Genomic DNA, 18078 nt, shown 5'->3' with positions numbered 1-18078 from the left:
CCCACCGGGTGAGCCTTGTCCGGCCCTCCCACTCCAATCGCCACCCCCCACCACCTTCCCCCACAGAGGCAGCCAACTCAGGCTGGTTCCTGTGCCTCAAAAGGACTTAGGTCAGGGACACTGGAGGTGTGGGACATGCAGGAAGGCAGCCCCACCACACACGACCCTGTGGGAGCTAGAAGAGCCCAAGCATGGAAGTGAGGCTGCAGGAAGTGGCCGGGTCAGTCTCAGGGAACCTGCTGCCCATCCGTGCTGGTGGCCAGGAAGCGGGGGGCACTGCATGCCAACTCAGCACCTTTCACCCTGGGGCTGTGGGAGCCAGCAGGTTGGGGGAGGCTCAGAGAGAGAGAGGAGCTGTCCTAGGGTCCCTGGGGCACTGGGGAACCCTTGTGCGCTCCTCTGACCTAGCTCCCCGGCTGCCCTTGCTGGAGCCCGGGGATGGGGGCATCCATGGGGCTGGTGAGTCACCAGGTAGCCCAGGCTGGTCTGGGAGGTTGGCCACTGCTGCCTGACAGGCCTGCGTGGCTCTGACCCCTGCTCTACCTGGGACACTGGTAGCAAAGGTGCCTCCCCTGCCTGACCCGTTCTGTCCCAGATGGATCAGACACAATAGCCCCAGGCCTGAGAGCCCCCAGCCATTGCCGCCACTGCGGGTGGACGGGGCAGTGGATGAATAAGGGGCAGTGATGGATAAGGACGAGTCCAGTCCCCTGCAGCCCTCCTCCCTGGAGGGCAGGGGGCAGGAGGAGAGGGCTGAGCAACTGAGCTCGGGGAGAGCTGGACCCGGCTGCCCCGCCCTGGGGGAAGGTGAGGGCGGGTCCCCTCCCCCCTCCCTCCCCGCCCCGCTGGCCGAGCTCCCAGCAGCCAGCAGCCGCATCATCAATATTTCATGGGCGTCAATAAGAGGCGGCGGGGACGGCGGCTGCAGCAGCATTCTCGCCAGCCCCAGCCACAGCTCTCTGCAAGAATCAACCTCCCTGTCCTGCCCACCACCATGGACGTCTTCAAGAAGGGCTTCTCCATCGCCAAGGAGGGTGTGGTGGGCGCCGTGGAGAAGACCAAGCAAGGGGTGACAGAAGCGGCCGAGAAGACCAAGGAGGGGGTCATGTATGTGGGTGAGTGTGGGCGAAGCAGGGCGTGGCAGGGTGCAGCAGCCGGGAGGCTGGAGGCAGGGATGCCCAGTTTCTGGGGGCCAACCTTATCCCCCAGCTCCAGGGTTGTTGACTCAGGGTCTCCAGGCCCTGGAGCACCCCCATCCTTCTCCAGCCCCCCATTATGTGCTTTGACCTCCTCAGGACCCCAGTGTGTCTGGGGCAAACACACCTGTTTGTCACATACACACATGTGCACGTGCACAGATGCAACCCAGTGTCCCCCAGCCCAGCACTTGTACCCCTGGACTCAGATGAGAAGCCAGGCTGAGCCTACAGCCTCTGTGGGATGAGTGGGCAGGTGCTCATCAGCCATATCCTAGATCCCCACCCTGTTCCGAGTGGGGGGCAGGGGAGAGGAGCATGAGCCCCAGTATCCTGTGCAGCCCCACCCCCCTCAGCCCCTCAGAAGCTGGTGACTCAGCTCTGTCCTGTTGCTACTTCCGAGGCCCCGGCCACACCCACGCGGGTCCGGACCCTATGGTCTCTCTCAGCCCTGTCCTGTCCACTTCCCATCCATTCCCTTCCTTCAGACACAGCCGGAAGCAGCCTTTGAAGGGACTGCTGGCCCCCGGACACCATCCTAACCCCCTGCTGACCTCACGGCTTGTCCAGCTGTTCTGTATTTGCTCTCACTACCCCCCACCCCCACTCCCCACCCCTGCAACACCAGGAGGAGTAGGCTGACGCCTCCATTTCCTCCACAGGAGCTAAGACCAAGGAGAATGTTGTGCAGAGTGTGACCTCAGGTGAGGAGCCCAGGACCAGGGGACATGGGGGCTGGGACCTCCAGGGACTGCAACTGGTGCTAAAGCTCCAAGCCCTCCAGACCCTGAGGCTAGACCCTGGGTGGGCCTCCTGATTTCCCCATCGGCATCAGAGCTCCCCAGAGTCAGAGAAAGGGGCAGCCCCGCGCTTCTAGTGGAGCCAGAGTTTTGCGGCGCTTCTAGTGGAGCCAGAGTTTTGAGCGCTCTGAGAAAGGGGCTGCTCAGCCTGACTTGGGCAGGCCAGGCCCATGGGGGCAGGGGCAGGAGGACAAAGGCTAGTTGGAGTCCTCTTGCAGTGGCTGAGAAGACCAAGGAGCAGGCCAACGCTGTGAGCGAAGCCGTGGTCACCAGTGTCAACACGGTGGCCATCAAGACGGTGGAGGAGGCAGAGAACATTGCCGTCACCTCCGGAGTGGTTCGAAAGGTGAGATGAGGTCCCAGAGAGGCTGGCTGGTGAGGAGGCATCAGTGCCTCATGACATATAAGGAAGCAGAGACTTAGAGGCTCAGGATGTGTGTGCTTCATTTTTCTCACACCCGTTAATGCCTGGGATCCTCCCAATGACCCTCGTGAGGGGGGCAGCTTGGAGGCCCAACTGGAAAGTGAGGCTCCAAACCACGTCTTCTTGATGCTCAGCATTTGGGAGGTACCACATTTCACCGGTGACCCCATGGGGCCCCGTGTGGTGACAGGCAGTCTCCTAGGCCACAAACACCGGCCTGGAGCGGTGAAGTCACCGCCCACAGGCCTGGTGGCCCGCCTCCCTGCCGGGCCAGTGGGCTACCTTCCCCTCGCAGCAGGCGCAGGGAAGCAGCGCCCCCTTGTGACGAAGCAGGGAGGGTCCTGACCGCGCCCTTCGCCTTCGTTGAGTTTGCGCAAGTGCGTGCGTGTGCGTGTGTGTGTGTGTGTGTGTGTATGCGTGTGTGCGCGCACGCCCCTGGGTGGCCGGCTGCAGAGAGCACGGGAGCAATCAGGCACTTCCAGGAGGTGGAGGCCCCAGGGATGAGCTGTCCCAGCACCCACCACAGAGCAGGCTCTGCTTGAGACATTTTACACTTACTAACTCATTTAATGGGCCCCAAATCCCCAGTGATGGAGTGTGCAAATGAAGCCCAGAGAGGTTACAGGAGGTGTTCAAGATCCCAGGGCTGGTCCTGTCAGTCCGCAGTTCCCAGAGCAGTTAAGAGTGTGAGGTAGCTGGGGTGGTAGAGAGCCCAGTTTATATGGGGGGCGGGTACAGGCTGTGTGCAGGCACCCAGCAATGAGGATCCCTGCTTTGGGAAGTAGGGGGGAGGGGGCCACCCAGGCACCCACTTTCTGCACCAACACAGGGTCCCCATGTCCTTGGAGTAGGCAACGGCTCCCTGTCCTCACTCCCAGCTCTGCCCTGGCTAGCTGTGTGACCTTGGGAAGCTACTCAACCCCTGGGGACCTCCACTACCTCATCCGTGACACGGGAGGAGGTGGGAGTGCCCGATTTGCTGTGACAATGTATAATTCTGCAGGGAACTTGCCCCACGTGAACCCGTTACTCCCGGATCATGCTGAGCACCCAACAGAGGCAGGTGACTCCATCATTATCATCATCTGGGCAGGACCCACAGGTGCTCTGGGAGACACCAGGCCCCTCCCTCCCAGCAAAAGAGGCCCTGGGGTAGGGCCAGGCTGCTACTGCGTCTCTGAGAAGGAGCCTGGGCCCTTCTCTTTGGCTTTGAAGAAGGGCCGGTGAGCCTAGGGAGCCACCCAGGTCTTAGGGTATGGGTCGCTGCCCCAAGAAAGACATTTCCTGGTGACACCTAAAAACCAGTCACAACTGCCCCTCCAGTGAACCATAGAAGGATGTGGCACTGCCTGTCCGACAGCCCTTTCCTTCTGCGGGCCTCGTCTACCCACCTAGGGGCAGCAGGACTAGGCAGGGAGCTGCCTACCCTTTGCTTGAAAGGCCTGCCCCAACTCTTGCTGACCAGTTTGGTGCCCCAGTCTACCAAGGATGTCCCAGTGGTAGCACGGACATGGCAGGATCCTCTAAAGGTAGGTGCTAGGACCGGGATCCTGCCTGATCACCCAGTCTGGTTTTGCCCATAGCTGCCACCTTAGGCAAGTGTCTGGCTGGGGATAAGGGAGGAGGAGACAGGAAGTGGGGAAGATTGTATAACCCCTGTTGGCCCAACCACACCAGCTTCAGCCCAAAGGCCATCCAGGAGGCAGGCAGAGAGAAAGATGCTGCTTATAGGAGGATGGGCCTGGAGTAAGCCCAAACTGATCCCAAAAGTCCCATTGCTTTAAGCTCTGAGGCCTTGAGCTGGATACTTGGCCTCCCTGGCCTGGAGGTTGCTGTATGAACAACGATGGCATATCCCTCCTCCTGGGGTTATTATTTGGGAACTAAGTTAGACAAGGTGTATGATCATGTGATTTGGGGACACTGAGGGTGGGTCAGGCCTCAGGTTTCAGGGCCACAGCCCTCCCCCACCCCACTGCACCACCCTGCCCCCCGACCCAGTCCTCCTCAATGCAGAGGCCCAACCAAGGACAGCCCAGAGACTCTGCTTTAGCTTGGCGGCGGGGTGGGGGTGGGGGGCATGTAAAGCTGGGCTCCAGGAGACTTGGTACCCCCAGAAGGCCTCAGCATTGTCGGACAGAGCCCCCACTGTGGGTCTTTACACAAGGCTCTGTCACTGCCATGGTCTGACTGGTCCTCACACTTCCTTCACCTCCTGCCCTCCATGCACAGCAAGCTGTTGAGGGCTTCTGCTCATCTCTGAGGCCAGGTGGATGAGCCCTGGCTGCAGAGCAGCTGGAGCCTCTGCACACTCCACACGGTCCCACATCCCCTGGGTCCCCCTTTGCTCCCTCCCAGGAGGACCTGGAGCAACCAGCCGCCCCGCAGGAGGACAAGGCAGCCACAGGGGAAGAGGAAGTGGCTGAGGAGGTAAGTGCTGGGCTCCCGGAGGACACTGGGCAAGCCTGCTTCCCTCCCAGGGTCCCCAGATCCCTCAGGACAGCCCCCTTGACCTTCTGCAGCCCCCTCAGCGTAAGTGGGAGGTTCCCTCATGAATGATTCCCTCAGGGTGGAGGGCCAGAGATGACTCCCAGCCCCACCGCACTGGAGGTGAGGGGGTTGGGGGGGGGGCTGCTGGGGGTGGAGCTGGGGTTGTTTGTGAGGGGCACTCTCTCTCCCAGGCCAAGAGTGGAGGAGACTAGAGGGATGCCAGTCCGCCACGGAGACCCCGAGGAAGAGCCCTCTGCCTTGCACCCCACCCCCTCCAGGCACGCGGGGTGCCCAGCGCAGAGCGTGACCCGGGTTGCCCATGTTCCCACGCCCACACCTGGCCACCCACAGGCCTGTCCTCCTAAGCTGCCTCTGATGCCTTCACTCCCTCACTCCCTTCCTCACAGCCTCCACCCCCTGGTCCTTCTGAACCCACAGATGCTGCTGTGAAATTTTGTTTTTAATGATTCCAAATAAAACTCTAGTCCTCACCCCTGGCCATACGTGCCCATGCTTCTACTCTGTGCTGCCTCATCTGGGAACAGAAGCCAGGCCAGCCTGCTGGTGGGCCTGGGAAGCCGGTCTGGGGCCAGGTACCCTGGGCATTTTGGGAACCTTCTGAGCATAGGCACCGCCTTCAGGGAGCCCACACCGTTGTCTTTTAACATGGAGCGCTTTTGGCTCCCCCAGACAACCTCACACCCCTCCCTGGAACTGAGGGTAACCCTTAAAGATGTGACGTCCAGGCCCATAGCAAGTCCTCTTTGAGTCCCCCAGTGCAAAAAGACATGACCCCATGGCTCCTCCTGCCTGACCCCAGCTGGCTTCAAGCTCCCACCAGCTTGGAGCTGGGCTTTTCCATCCTTTGCCAGAAGTCCTGTCAGGTATCATTAGAAAAGATGACAGCTGAAAAGCAGGAGAGTGAGCCTCCACCCTTTAAAAGTAGTAAAAATGAACTCCTCCCAGGCCTGAGCACTTTACCTAATTTAATCCTCAGAACAAACTCTTGGTATGATCCCAGTTTCCCTAAGGAACTGAAGAATGGAGAGGTTAAATAACTTGCCCAAGGGCACAGAGCAAGGAACCTCTGGGACTGGGCAGAGGCCAAAGTCGCCTGGCTCCAGAGCCACCCAGTTAATGACCACACTCTGCTGCAGGACCCTAGACTTCGTGGCCCTGTTTCAAAATAACCTGGGGACCAGGCTGGCAGGTGTCCTACATGAAGGGCTATTAGCATCATGTCCTGGGGCCTTGTTCAGAGGCGATGGAGAGGTTCCTTCCCCTGTGGCACCCAGACAGTTTGGGCTCAGAGCATCTAAGTGACTTGCCCCAAGCCTCCAACCCCAGGTGTCAGAGCTAGAGCTTGAGTCCACCCCCGAATTCAGACACTCCCGAGATCACCCCTTTCCCATCCTGCCTCAGTGGTGGGAAGCAGGGGTCAAGGCCAGCCCTGTGGGCTGAGCAGCATTGTAGCCTAGTCTGCTGGCCATGGGCATCCACTGCTGAGGAGGTGGGAAAGGAGCAGAAGGCTGCTGGTCCCGCAGACTCCCAAATCCTACCATGGGAGGAGTGAAAGTTCTAGAGGAGGTTCAGGGCAGTCAGGGGTGTTAATGCTCCTGGACCCAGATGCATGCACAAAGCAGGCCTATGCACGCCTAGGAGCAGTCCACCCGGGGCCTGGGTGTGTCTGAGAGCTTGGCCTTTGAGAGACAGAGAGGAGGAGGGAGTCCCATAAGGTGACAGGGGAAGGAGGACACCTAGACCCAGGCCCCGTGCACCGTGCGTCACCAGCCTCCCAGTGCTCTCTGCCTCTGCCAAAGGAATCTGGCAGGGTCCCTGCTGCTTGACTCCCACCCTAGACACATACTCAGGGCCTGTTCTTGGGGTCAAATGCCAAACATCTAGGTTCACTCTATCCAGGAAGCCTGTTCCCACTGGATGGCACCTATATTGCTCGCAGCCTTCCAAACCCTATAGGGGTGCCTGGGTAGCTCAGCTGGTTAGTTCTTGATCTCAGCTCAGGTCTTAATCTCAGGGTCATCAGTTCAAGCCCTGTGTTGAAATCCACGATGAGCATGAAGCCCACATTAAAAAAATATAGACCCTCTCTTATGTGCTCTGGGCTCCTGCAGTTGCGCCTGGGTTCCCTAGAGGAACAACCGCTCTCTGGATCCCTCTCCTTACCTGAGAATGCCCCCTTGTTGAGGGGCCTCTGCTGAATGTGGGGCAGCCTTCAGCCCACTGAACCTTCACAAGAGCCCTGTGAGGAGATTCTGTTTCCCCCATCCACCCATCAAGGATGGGGCACTAGGGCTCAGAGAGATGGACTTGGCCCAGGGAGTCCAACTGCAGTGCCTGCTACTTGAAAGACACTCAGCTGCCCCTATCATCACTGGCTTGGGCGCGGCTGTGCCTCCCACAGAGGCTGCTGCCTCCCTGTCTTATTCTCGTCCACTGGGACCTGCACCAAAGAGCATTAACAGCCAGCCATGAGCTAACTGCTGTGGTGAAAAGATCTTTGTGGCTAAAAGGCCTGGTGCTACTGGTGGGAATTCAGGAAGACATGGGCAAGGCTGGGCTCCGCGGGGTTCCCTAGGCAGCGAGAAGGCAGCTCCTGCCACACCTTTGTGCTCTGGGCTTGGCTGGGCTTAAGGCCAGGAGGAGAGGGCGTGGTGGCCACTTGGTTCTTCTGTCATTGGTGTCCCCTCCCCCCATCTGAACTCAGTGCCTGTCCTCCTACTTGCCCGGGGTTGACCTCACCTCCATTAATCCATTCTCATTGTGTGTGATCGAGCCCACTTCCAGACAGTCCACACGGTGGCTGACACTCTACGGTTTACCCCCCAGCCTCTCCCCACAGCTACCTCCTCCCTAAAACATTAGGGGCTGGGCATGGGCCAGCCGAGGGGACCTGGGTATGCAGGGTCTTCCCAGGGCTCCAGAATATGGAAGACTCCCACACCACCCCGGAAAGCAAGCACTAGAGAGTCCAGCAGCCACACCAAGATGCACAAGCCCAGCACGATGGTGGCCTCTAAGCTCCACAGGTTGGCTCTGGAGTGGGAGAACGTGGGACAGGGTGGAGGCCCGACCAGCACACTTGAATGCCAGGGGCTCATGCCTTTTGGGTTATTTTGCTGTTCTCAGGATTCGTGGCTCCACCACTGGTGCATGGGCCTCTAACCCCACTCCCAGTGCCCCTGGGTCATCACCACATCCAGTGTGCACCCCATCCTGGGAAAGGTGACCTCATTGATCTGAGGCTCAGCCACTCCCTTCTTTGCTGTGTGGCTTGGGGAGATTCCCTGCCCTCTCTGAACTTTGCCTCCGGCCCACTCGGAGGGCTTTGGTCACCTAAGGAAGCCATCTCCTTGCCTGGGCTGGGCACACACAGCGCCTCTTTCCGTTGTTCCCCCTCCACCTTGGGCTGCTTGCTCCCTGAGTCTCTCCCCTCTGTGCCTGCCTGGTCCCAGTGGCAGCAGTCTGCAGTGTCCTGGCCAGTGTGTGGGGACAGCCAGCTTGGTGGTTGTTGGGGTCTTAGAGTTTGCAGTCCACTGTCGCAGATTCGAGTCCCGGCCATTCAAGTCTGGGTGAGACCAAACGCGCCCTCTGTGTCTCAGTTTCTTCCTATAAACTGCTGATAACACCAATTTCATGAAGTTGTTGAAGGGGGTCAGGCGCCCCCCTTCTATTCCGGCCCATCTCTGGACCCCGACCCAATCCCTCTGCAGCCCCTCTTCCCTGTTCAGACCCTGGTGGGGACGGCCGCCTTCTCATCGCCACCGGCCCGAGGACGGGAGGTGCTCTCGGGTTGGTGGAGCCTGGAGCAGGGCTGGGTCGGTCTCTGGAGCTTGTCTGCCGGGAAACGCCCCGCGCCCCACCTTCCCCGCCCCGCGGAGGGCGGGCCGGCCCTGGGGCGCCTTAAAAACCAGAGCCCGCTCTCGGGTCGCCGCAAGGTGAACAAGATTTAACATCGCTGCCACTACCTTAGACGACCTCGCAGACCCCCCGCAGCCATGGCCAGCAAGGGCTTGCAGGACCTGAAGCAGCAAGTGCAGGGGGCGGCCCAGGAAGCGGGTGAGGACAGCGCGCGACCCGGGGCACATGCAGCGGAGGCAGAAGCCCTGGGTCGCGCATCAAGTCGGTGGGCGGTTCCGGCTGGGGAGAGCCCTCCTCTGAGATGCAGGGACGGGGCCGACGCCCACCCCGCTCAGCCCAGGGGATGAAGCCTTGAGGCAGATGGGGGAACAGCGGTGCCCGAGGGTTCGTGGTCCGATTTGGGCATTGCCAGGGGCCAATATGAGGAGGCTGAATGGCGGGGACCGGCCCCACCCCGATCCCGAGCGGCCCCACCTCAGTCCTTAGGGGAGGGTAGAGGTCCATGGAGAAAGCCCGCTGCGCACCCCGAAATCCACCTCTGCCTGCTGGGGTCTCAGAGGAGCACTGGACCGGATGGGATGGTGGAGGCGGCTTCCCCCCCACCCCCATTGTTTTGCGCCCCCTTACTTCCCCCGCCCCCACACAGGAAAAATAATCAATCGTTTCCAAGTTCTCACCCAGAGGAACTCCCCACTCTCACCCCACAGGGCAGGTCCCAGCCTTGTTTCTCCGCCTCCAGTTCTTTTCTCCTCCGACCTGAGGTTATGCAGCTGGGGTGGGGTAGGGTAGGCTGGGGCTAGAGAATGTGAGGAGACCCCTGGGCCCACCAGCTGCAGCTCTTCCAGTCCCAGGGCAGCCTCCCTCGGGACTCTGGTTCCCAGTCTGTCCTGCACATATCCCACTCAACAGACAAAACTTACACTAACTCCCTCCATCACCAGTGCCCCAGGGAACTCCCACGGTTGTTCCCCTGAAATTAAAATGCTACCAGGAAGCCTATCTATAGGACCCTTCCTTCTGGGCCTCACTTTCCCCATCTGTAAGTTGGGTGCAAAGGCTCATTCTCTGTGGCCCTGACTGGTTCTGTCATATAAGGCCCCAAGTGGGACAGGAAGGGGGTGCTTTGTGAGCCACAGACCCAGGGCCTGCCTGGCCCCGTTACACCTCCCTGGCCCAGGGTCTGAGTAAAGCAGGTTCTTTCCTGTTCAGCAGCAAGGATGTCAGATCACCCAGCAGGTGGGACCCATTTGAGGTCCTGGAAGCCATGTTCACCATGGGCACAAACTCTGGCCCAGAGGACATGGCCTGACTTGGAAGTGTCACCTCCTCTCTGGACTTCCATTTCCTAATGCCTTAAGTTGCCTGCCCACGGAGGCACTACTAGCATCACTGCTTGTGACGAGGTGAGGCACAGGAGAGGGTGAGGCACAGGAGGGAAGACGCGGTGAGAGGGCCTCTTGCAAAAGTAGACTCCCGTGCACTCCAGGTGGGAAATCAGGCATCTGGGCCAGGCTTCTGGAGGAGACATTGTGAAAGGGGGACATGGTTCTTCTTGGGCCATGCCCAGGAGCAGCAGAAGACCAGATGCCAGCTCCAGCCTCTGTTGGGATATTTTCTCTGCAGTCCTGGAGTTGGGAAGAGAAGCAGACCAGAGGGGAGGAGCCTAGAGTTATAAATAACTAAGAACACCCTAGAGGCATGGAAAGGGCTCCTTGCCTAGCTGGGTGGCTGGTCTTAGTCAAAAGACTTCACTTCCCTTGGGCCTGTAGGACAGACAGACTACTCCAAAGGACAGATCGGGGGAGTAGCAATGGTGGGGTCCCTGTGGTCAGCAGTGTCTCAATATGGGCTAAAGGCCACATCTCTCTGTTTCAGTGACTGCGGCAGGAGCATCGGCCCAGCAAGTGGTGGATCAGGCCACAGAAGCAGGGCAGAAAGGTCTGGTGTGCTGGTGGGCAGGAGGGTGGGCAGCCCCCGCACACTCCCCCCCCTCCCCATTCAGCCCTCACCCAGAGATATCCTCTCCTTCAGAGCCCCTCTGCCCACACTGCTTCCTGGGGATGGAGATCCAGGCTAATCCTACAGGGCTCTGGTTCCCAGGGCCTCGCCCTCATCTGCTTTCTCCTTTCCTTCCCCAGCCATGGACCAGGTGGCCAAGACCACCCAGGAAACCATCGACAAGACTGCTAACCAGGCCTCCGAGACTTTCTCAGGTTTTGGGAAAAAATTAGGCTTCATGAAATAACAGCATGGAGACATATATGCCTCCTTCCAGGCTCTCAGCTCTGGCAGGCCCTTGGCCTGCTGCCTTATTAAAGTACTTGTTCCTACCTTGTGTCCACTTCATGCTTCCCCACAAGCTGGGCCCAGTCCTCTGTCGCCTAGAGCTGAGCCCCCGTATCCAGAAACCCAGCCTGGACATCCAGAGTTCTGGCATTCCAAATTGGGAAACCCAGGCAGACTGTCCGAGAATTCTTTTCCCATGGTCTCAACAGCAAATGCAGACGCTCCCTTATCCGAAGTTCAACGACATATCTGTGCCTCTGGCTCTCTTCAGGAGCCACCCCATGCCCCATTCTCAAACCGTTCCCCCAGCTTCGGGAACCCCGCCCCTCCTGGGAGGGGATGTTGGGTCCCTAGATGCTCGAGGGGCTCAGCTCCGGGTGGGGGGCGAGGGACTCCAAGGGCTGGGGCTTCGGGAACCTCTCCCTGAGACCTGCTCCTGGAGGCTGGGAGAACCAAGGCATCCCAGGGCTGGGCGCCTTCGAGGACAACAAGGAGTCGCAGGAGTGGGATTTCCGTTCCCCCCTACCGCGGGGTGTTTGTGCGCCGGCCCCACCCGGCGATGAGTCACCGGGCACGACCGGGAAGGCTGGGACGCGTTCCGACCAGCCACGCCCGGCAGGCTGGACTGGAGAGCGTTCCGCGCGGCCGCCGGGGCAGCCCCGCCCACGAAACGCCCCCGGAGGAGGAGCAGGGACGCACGGGGCGGTGCACTTGGCGGTGAAGTGGGGGACCCGGCAAGTATGCGTGCGTGCGCGCGCGACCCGGCTCGCGAGCACCCGGACCCGCTGGGACACTTCAGGACTTTCCGTTCGGGGACGGAGACTGGCCTTTTCGTCCCGCAGGGCCCTAGGAGGATTAGACTTCCCGCAAAGTTAGTCTCCCCCCCCCCCCATTCCAGCACGTGTCCACGCACGCGACACCAGCCCTGGGTGACTCACAGTTGCCACAGGATAAGGCGCGGCCCTGGCGCCGGGCACTGGCGGCCCCCTTCATCCGGACCCACTGCCACACCTCGGCTGCTGACGCGGTCTGCCCCTTCCCCACCTTCGCGTCTTTGCACACGTTATTCCCTCCTCCCGGAAGACGAGCGCATAGGTAGCCAAGCCTTTTCCATTCAAAAATATTGATTACGCTTTCTAGTTCGGGGGAGTTAAGAGGGAGAAGATGAGTCTGTCCTTCCTGCGTTGACTCAAGACCGGCTTCGGCAGGCAGGGAGCAGCGCTGTCGTGGGGTGCCCCGCCCTGGCCCAGATCTCTCTCTGGGTGCAGCTCTGCTCAAGTGACCTTTTTCTTCTCCCATCTGGGATCCCAACCAAGGGTGGGACAGGACTTCTCCCTCTCACCGTCAGCATCTCCCAGCCCTACCCCAGGGCCAAGCCCTGTTCACTCTTGTTTTCTGGTTTGCTGACTGTACCCAAAAGAATGCTTCGCCTAATTTGCAAAATGGGCCAAGGCTGCTCCCTCTGGCCCAAAGGGAAGGTCCTCAAAAAGAGCCCCAGCCCCCAGGTGGGTGCCAAGGTCAGGAGAGACCGTCTTGGGCCACAACTGGGGGGAGGCCAGAGGGGCTGGATTGGCAGAGCCCTCACATCTTTTCTGGTGTGCTCCCTTCCGGTGGTGACTCAGAAATCCCCAGGGCCCCAGCAATCCCTCTTTATCCAGTGCTCCTCAAGAAATTGCCTTAAGAATGGGTGTGGAACACAGCTCTGGCTAAGAAGAGGGGAGATCACATCTGGGGGCCAAGGAGCTTTGAGGAAAGATTTTCCATCCTCAAGAAAAAAGAGAGAGAGAGACAAAAGAAGAAAGAGTCCTTCATCTTCCACTGGACTTTTTTTTGTGGCTGGAAATGATGCTTGGAACTGTGGTGGCCACTTGTAACCAAAGGAGGAAGAAGCTTGAGGAAAAGCCAGCTTGCTAATAAGGGCCGAGCAGAAATATAGAAAGAAACTGGGTCCCAAGTTACTTTATTCAGTTCCTAAATTAACAATTTTTGAGCTGCCACATGCTAGCAAGAGGGAGGATTCGGCTTCCCATGGTATTTTTTTTTTTTTTTAAGATTTTATTTATTTATCCGACGGAGAGAGAGGGAGAGATCACAAGTACGCAGAGAGGCAGGCAGAGAGAGAGGCGGAAGCAGACTCCCCACTCTGCAGAGAGCCTGATGCGGGGCTCGACCCCAGGACCCTGAGACCATGACCCGAGCCGAAGGCAGGTGCTTAACCCACTGAGCCACCCAGGCACCCCTTCCCATGGTATTTGAGCCACGGTGAATGAGGTTTTTCTTTTGCAAGCAAAAGCTTCAGTCCCCATGTTACCTGGATGCCAGCATCCTGCTGGCCTCACCTACCTCTCCAGCCTCCTCACTCAACACCCTGTCCCTCTTTGCCTCAGCCACATTGACCTTTTCACATTTTCCTTGACATCATGCTCCTGCTCACCCCAGGGTCTTGGCATGTGCTGTATTTTTCTACCTGGAATGCTCTCCATCCTTCCCCACAAACTAGTCTCATCTAGAGCGCCTACCCTTCATCCTTCAGGATGCCCTGTCCACCCTCCAATACACACATACACACACACACACACTCAGAATGGGTCCAGCCATCACTGATACACTCACAGCCCTCCTGTACTCCCTCTCCACAGTTATTCTAACGAGTCCTTTCCTGTGTGCATCTTTGTGATGGTTGTCCATGGGGCTGCAACCAAGTCCCTTCTACTGATGAGTGCACACCCAGTGCCTAGAGTAGTGCTTGGGAACATTTGCTAAATGAACACAGCTGTGACTGTCCTTTGGTTCTCCTACCAGATAACAGTGAGTTTGCATATTGTCACATTCACCATGGGTGCCATTATTGTATGCGGCCCTTTCCACACTCTTCCTGCCCCATGAAGCTAGCCCTCCCATGGCACCAGGCAAATGCTTGTTTCTGTGTGCCTCTGTTCTCCCCAACACTGTGAGCCCTGGGGGTGGAAGTGGAGGCAAGGCCAAGTTTGACTTGGTTTTGCTCAACGTCTGGGACACAGGGAGCACAGTACCAGGGGAGGCCACAGGAGCCTATAGGAGCCCAGGCCTATCTCCGTGAGGTTCATGAAGCTAGCTGAACCCAGGCTGGCTGAAGAGGAGAAGGCTGTGGCCATCTATTGGGTATTGGTCAAGGCTCCAAAGATCAGTTCTCCCATCAGCAATTCCCCCAGATAATTCTTGATTCTCCAGATTCCAGTTCCTCAACTAGACAAACACAAGGTCACTAACATTACATATTGTTTCCCTTGGACTTCTCAGTTCTGATTCCTGTCAAGTTATAAACTACATAAGAGACAAGGAGCAGGGTTTTCTATTTTGACTTTCTCTCTCTTTATTTTATTTTATTTTTTTAAGATTGATTTATTTATTTTAGAGAGAAAGAGATCTTGCATGCACCTGAGCAGGAGAGGCAGAGGGAGAGAGAGGCAAACTCACTGCTGAGCACAGAGCCCAACGACATGGGGCTTGATCCCACGACCCTGAGATCAGCACCTGAGCAGAAATCAAGAGTCAAAGGCTTAACCGACTGAGCCACCCAGGTGCCCCTATTTTTCACTTTCCAACCCCATTCTCTCTCTCTTTTTGGTTGTTATTTCTCTCTACTTTTTGAAATATTTACATTCCATTCCTCTACTCTGAGCCACACCTTTGTTTTGCCTTAGATCTGCAACTGAAGATATTAAAATCTCTCTGCCATTCTTTTTGCTAAAATATTTTTGCTATCCATTGGTTGGTTGGAGTTAGTCCTCTAGAAGGTTCCTCAAGAATGAAATATTTACAGATAAAGTGGGAAGACATCTCGGATCTGAGCTCACAATTGCTATAGCTACGCCCCTCGGGTTATTGCAATGGGCCCATGAAGATTCATTGTGTTCTATATTTGTGTACAGCATTTTCTATTTTTAAAAAAGTTAGGGGCGCCTGGGTGGTTCGGTTGGTTAAGTGACTGCCTTCAGCTCAGGTCATGATACCAGAGTCCTGGGATCGAGTCCCGCATCGGGCTTCCAGCTCCACGGGGAGTGTTTCTCCCTCTGACCTCAGCTCTCATGCTCTCTCTCACTCTCTCTTTCAAATAAATAAATAAAATATATTTTTAAAAAAGTTAGAAAGTTAAAATTAAAACTTTATTATTCTTATTTCATTAGACAATATTATTTTGTTAATTAACTTAAATTTTAATTTAGCTAAATATGCTAATATCAGTTCCTCCCTTCTGATCATTGTATTGTGGTTGTGTGAGACGCAAACATCCACAAGGGAAGGCTGGGGAGGAAGATAGAGAAACCTCCCTATTCATTGTAAAGCCCTTGTATTTATGACATTGGAGGCTGTCGGGAATCCAGAGTTCAGATCTGAAGTAGAACTTCCCAGGCATCAGTGGGACATTCTCATGGAGAGGGTCGGGCCGGGGACTCACCCAGGTTCTTCTGTTCAGGAGACTGGCCTTCCTTCATGTAAGTGTTGGGCTCCCTTCGTAGCCGTGAACCGAACTAACTTCAAGAAGGTTCTATAGGCAGCCTTCTTTTCCCAGTTGTGGCCTCCAGGGGTTCAGCTCTTGCCTTTCCAAGGGCTCTCTTGTCTCTTGGAAGGTGGTCCTCTTTTGGAGAAGCCCCTCTGGAGTTCCTTGGGCTTATTCCACGTCTTTCTTCAGCTCCTCAGGTTCAAGTTCTGTCCCAAAGAGTTCTCACTCAGAGGGCCATCTCAGCCCGGAAGTGAGTGTTGCTGGCAAAGTCTGAGACGCCTGCTACCCAGGCCCTTCCCCATCCCCTGCTCTTCGGTACTGGCCTGTCTCCCCCCTGGGTTCACCTGCTTCTGGATTTGCATGGTTTCCCAATCCCAATCTCCTGATTTCTCTGAAATTAAGTTTGACCTGTGGGTGTTGGTGAAGGCCTGCCTTTGTCCTCCTCCTCCTCCATATGGTTTCAAGGAGGAGAAATGGGACTATCCGGAATTAAGCTGCTGCCTTGTTTCCTGCAGACCCAGCAGGCTGGCAGGCTGAGCTGGTGCTGTGTTTACAGAGAATCTGTATCCACTCTTCACCTGCTCCTCCCTGCCCTCGCCCTGGGAACCTGCCCTTGTGAGCTGCATCACCAGGGCTCCCGCGGCCTCAGCCCCAGTTAGGTTCAGCCAGTGGGGGATGGATCGGGAGAGCAGGGAGGGCGAGGAGAAGTATTTATCCCTCCTGCGCCCTCCTTGCTTGGCATGGTTTGGCAGAGGCTGTGTTCCTCTGCTGCTGCTCCTTGTCTGATCTTCTCCTAAAGCCGCAGCTCTCCTTGGCGTCTGTACGGGCTCTCCTTTGCCCCTCCCGGGCCCAGGGAGGTAACCGCTCTCGCTATTACAGCTCCCTGGGCACCTTGCCATCTTTTGCTGTTCTCTTAAATCTGCCCACAGCTTTGTGGGCATCAGATACCCCTTTGAGGTGCCCTCCGCTTTCCACCGGAACCTGGACTGTCAGCCATGGATGTGTAATGTTGACATGCCAAGGAAGTCCTCTGCTGGCCCACAGACCGTCGCTAGGAGTCTGGATTTGGTTCCCTGTAACCGGAAGGGGTTGGTGTGCGCAGGGTCCGTAGGCTGAGTCTATCCTGTGAGCTCAAATCTAGGAAGCAGAAGGAGGACAGGCGGCCGTGACACTTGACATTCGTGACATCTGCAGTTCAGCTCACATGAGTCGTCCTGCTTTGGACACAAGATAGCCCCAAGTATTGGAGTACTTAAAATCAACATTCTTTGTTATTATTTTTCAGAACTGGTCATTGTTAAGTTGGCAAATTGTTATTTGAAAAATTAGCTCTGTGACTTGGTGACGCAGCCAGGGGGTTCTTTGCCAAACTGGGTTGCTGAGCACATTCCACTTGTAGGATTAGTAGGCTCCACCGGAGGCCTGAGTGTCCAGTCCCGATGGCTGGGCTTCACCTTCTGACTCAGGACAGGCTGCCAGGTGCCTGTGTTTAAGGGCTGCTCCATGGGGGCCCAGTGTGAGTCAGGCCTCTTCCAAGACTTGGGATGATTCTCTCCTGAGTCGTCTTCCACCTCATGGAGGCAGTGAGGTTGCTCCCCGCAGGAGCTGCTTGAGCTCAGCCCCTCCCACCAGCATCCAGCCCTGGTCAGAGGGTCTTGCACGGGGTGGGCTGGGAGAACAGGGAGCTGGTCACAGCTAGAGCTGGAAGACTAAGGGGGGTTGGATCTGGGCCAGAGCACCAAGGTCCAGGGCCCCAGGCTGGTCCTGCGCAGCTTGGCCTCTTCAGGCCCCTTGCTTTCTCCCTGCTAGGTATTAGGGATCTTTGTCTGGACCTAACCTTGCCAGCAGATCTGGGGCCATAATGTGTTGTCACTGGAGTCAGCGTGCTCATACCTGGGCAGTACAGGGTCTCAGGGGGCAGGCAGGGTGATGTGGCAAGGGCAACAGTAGCCTGACAGTGGAAGAAAAGTGTATCCAGAAGCTGTGCTGGGCTGAGCTCGGGACTGGCACTGGGACCAAAGTCCTGCTGAGGGGCTGAGCCCTAACAAGGGCCTATTGAGGGGCAAGTGAGCTCCTGAGGAGATGGAGAGGAGTACCCTAGCATGGGCACAGGTAGGAAGGGGTCTGTAGAGTCTGGGAGCCATTCCAGAAATGCTGAGTGACACCACCATCCTGTCAGGGGATCAGGCACAGTGAGGACCCCTGTGGGCCTGGGGACCCACACAACCTCAGAGGAAGAGGGTTTGATGGGTCCAAGGAAATTCCTGTGGGTCTCTCAGCCCGATTCCCACCAGGTGTGTCCTGGAAGCTGCCCTCCAACCCCCACTGCCAACTCAGCAGTGCTGCCTGAGCAGAACATTCTGGTATTTGGCTGTGGTAAGGGGTGAATGGAGTCTCGGGGACCTATTTAAGCTCCAGAGCCCCTCACTTCACAGCCTCTTGTGAGTCTACAAGTTCACACAGGGCCATCTGTAACACTTGCAAGAGTAGTAGTATTATGTTTTTTCCCTCAAAGAGGGC

At 57.2% G+C, this 18078-nt stretch overlaps 2 protein-coding genes across 3 annotated transcripts; both read left to right on the top strand.

The window, feature by feature from the left end:
* The first annotated feature begins 79 nt into the window (after positions 1-79).
* SNCG (synuclein gamma) lies at positions 80-5401 on the top strand. Of its 2 annotated transcripts, XM_059169701.1 has the most exons (6): positions 80-220; positions 905-1115; positions 1859-1900; positions 2215-2342; positions 4779-4850; positions 5102-5401. In XM_059169701.1, exons 2-6 carry the CDS (start codon positions 995-997, stop codon positions 5120-5122), a joined length of 384 nt encoding a protein of 127 aa, XP_059025684.1. In that variant the 5' UTR covers positions 80-220; positions 905-994; the 3' UTR covers positions 5123-5401. The 2 variants fall into 2 exon arrangements, with proteins under 2 accessions (XP_059025684.1, XP_059025683.1); XM_059169700.1 differs by lacking the exon at positions 80-220 and having other exon boundaries at positions 799-1115.
* Positions 5402-8845: 3444 nt separating this feature from the next.
* ADIRF (adipogenesis regulatory factor) lies at positions 8846-11119 on the top strand. Its single transcript, XM_059169702.1, has 3 exons — positions 8846-8987; positions 10665-10727; positions 10928-11119. The coding sequence occupies exons 1-3, from the start codon at positions 8927-8929 to the stop codon at positions 11032-11034; spliced, it is 231 nt and encodes a 76-aa protein (XP_059025685.1). The 5' UTR covers positions 8846-8926; the 3' UTR covers positions 11035-11119.
* Positions 11120-18078: the final 6959 nt, after the last annotated feature.

Source organism: Mustela lutreola, chromosome 4 (assembly GCF_030435805.1).
Source record: "Mustela lutreola isolate mMusLut2 chromosome 4, mMusLut2.pri, whole genome shotgun sequence".
NCBI classification, from domain to species: Eukaryota; Metazoa; Chordata; class Mammalia; order Carnivora; family Mustelidae; genus Mustela; species Mustela lutreola.
Note: the sequence above shows the minus strand (reverse complement) of the source record. Positions and strands in the feature narration are given on the sequence as shown.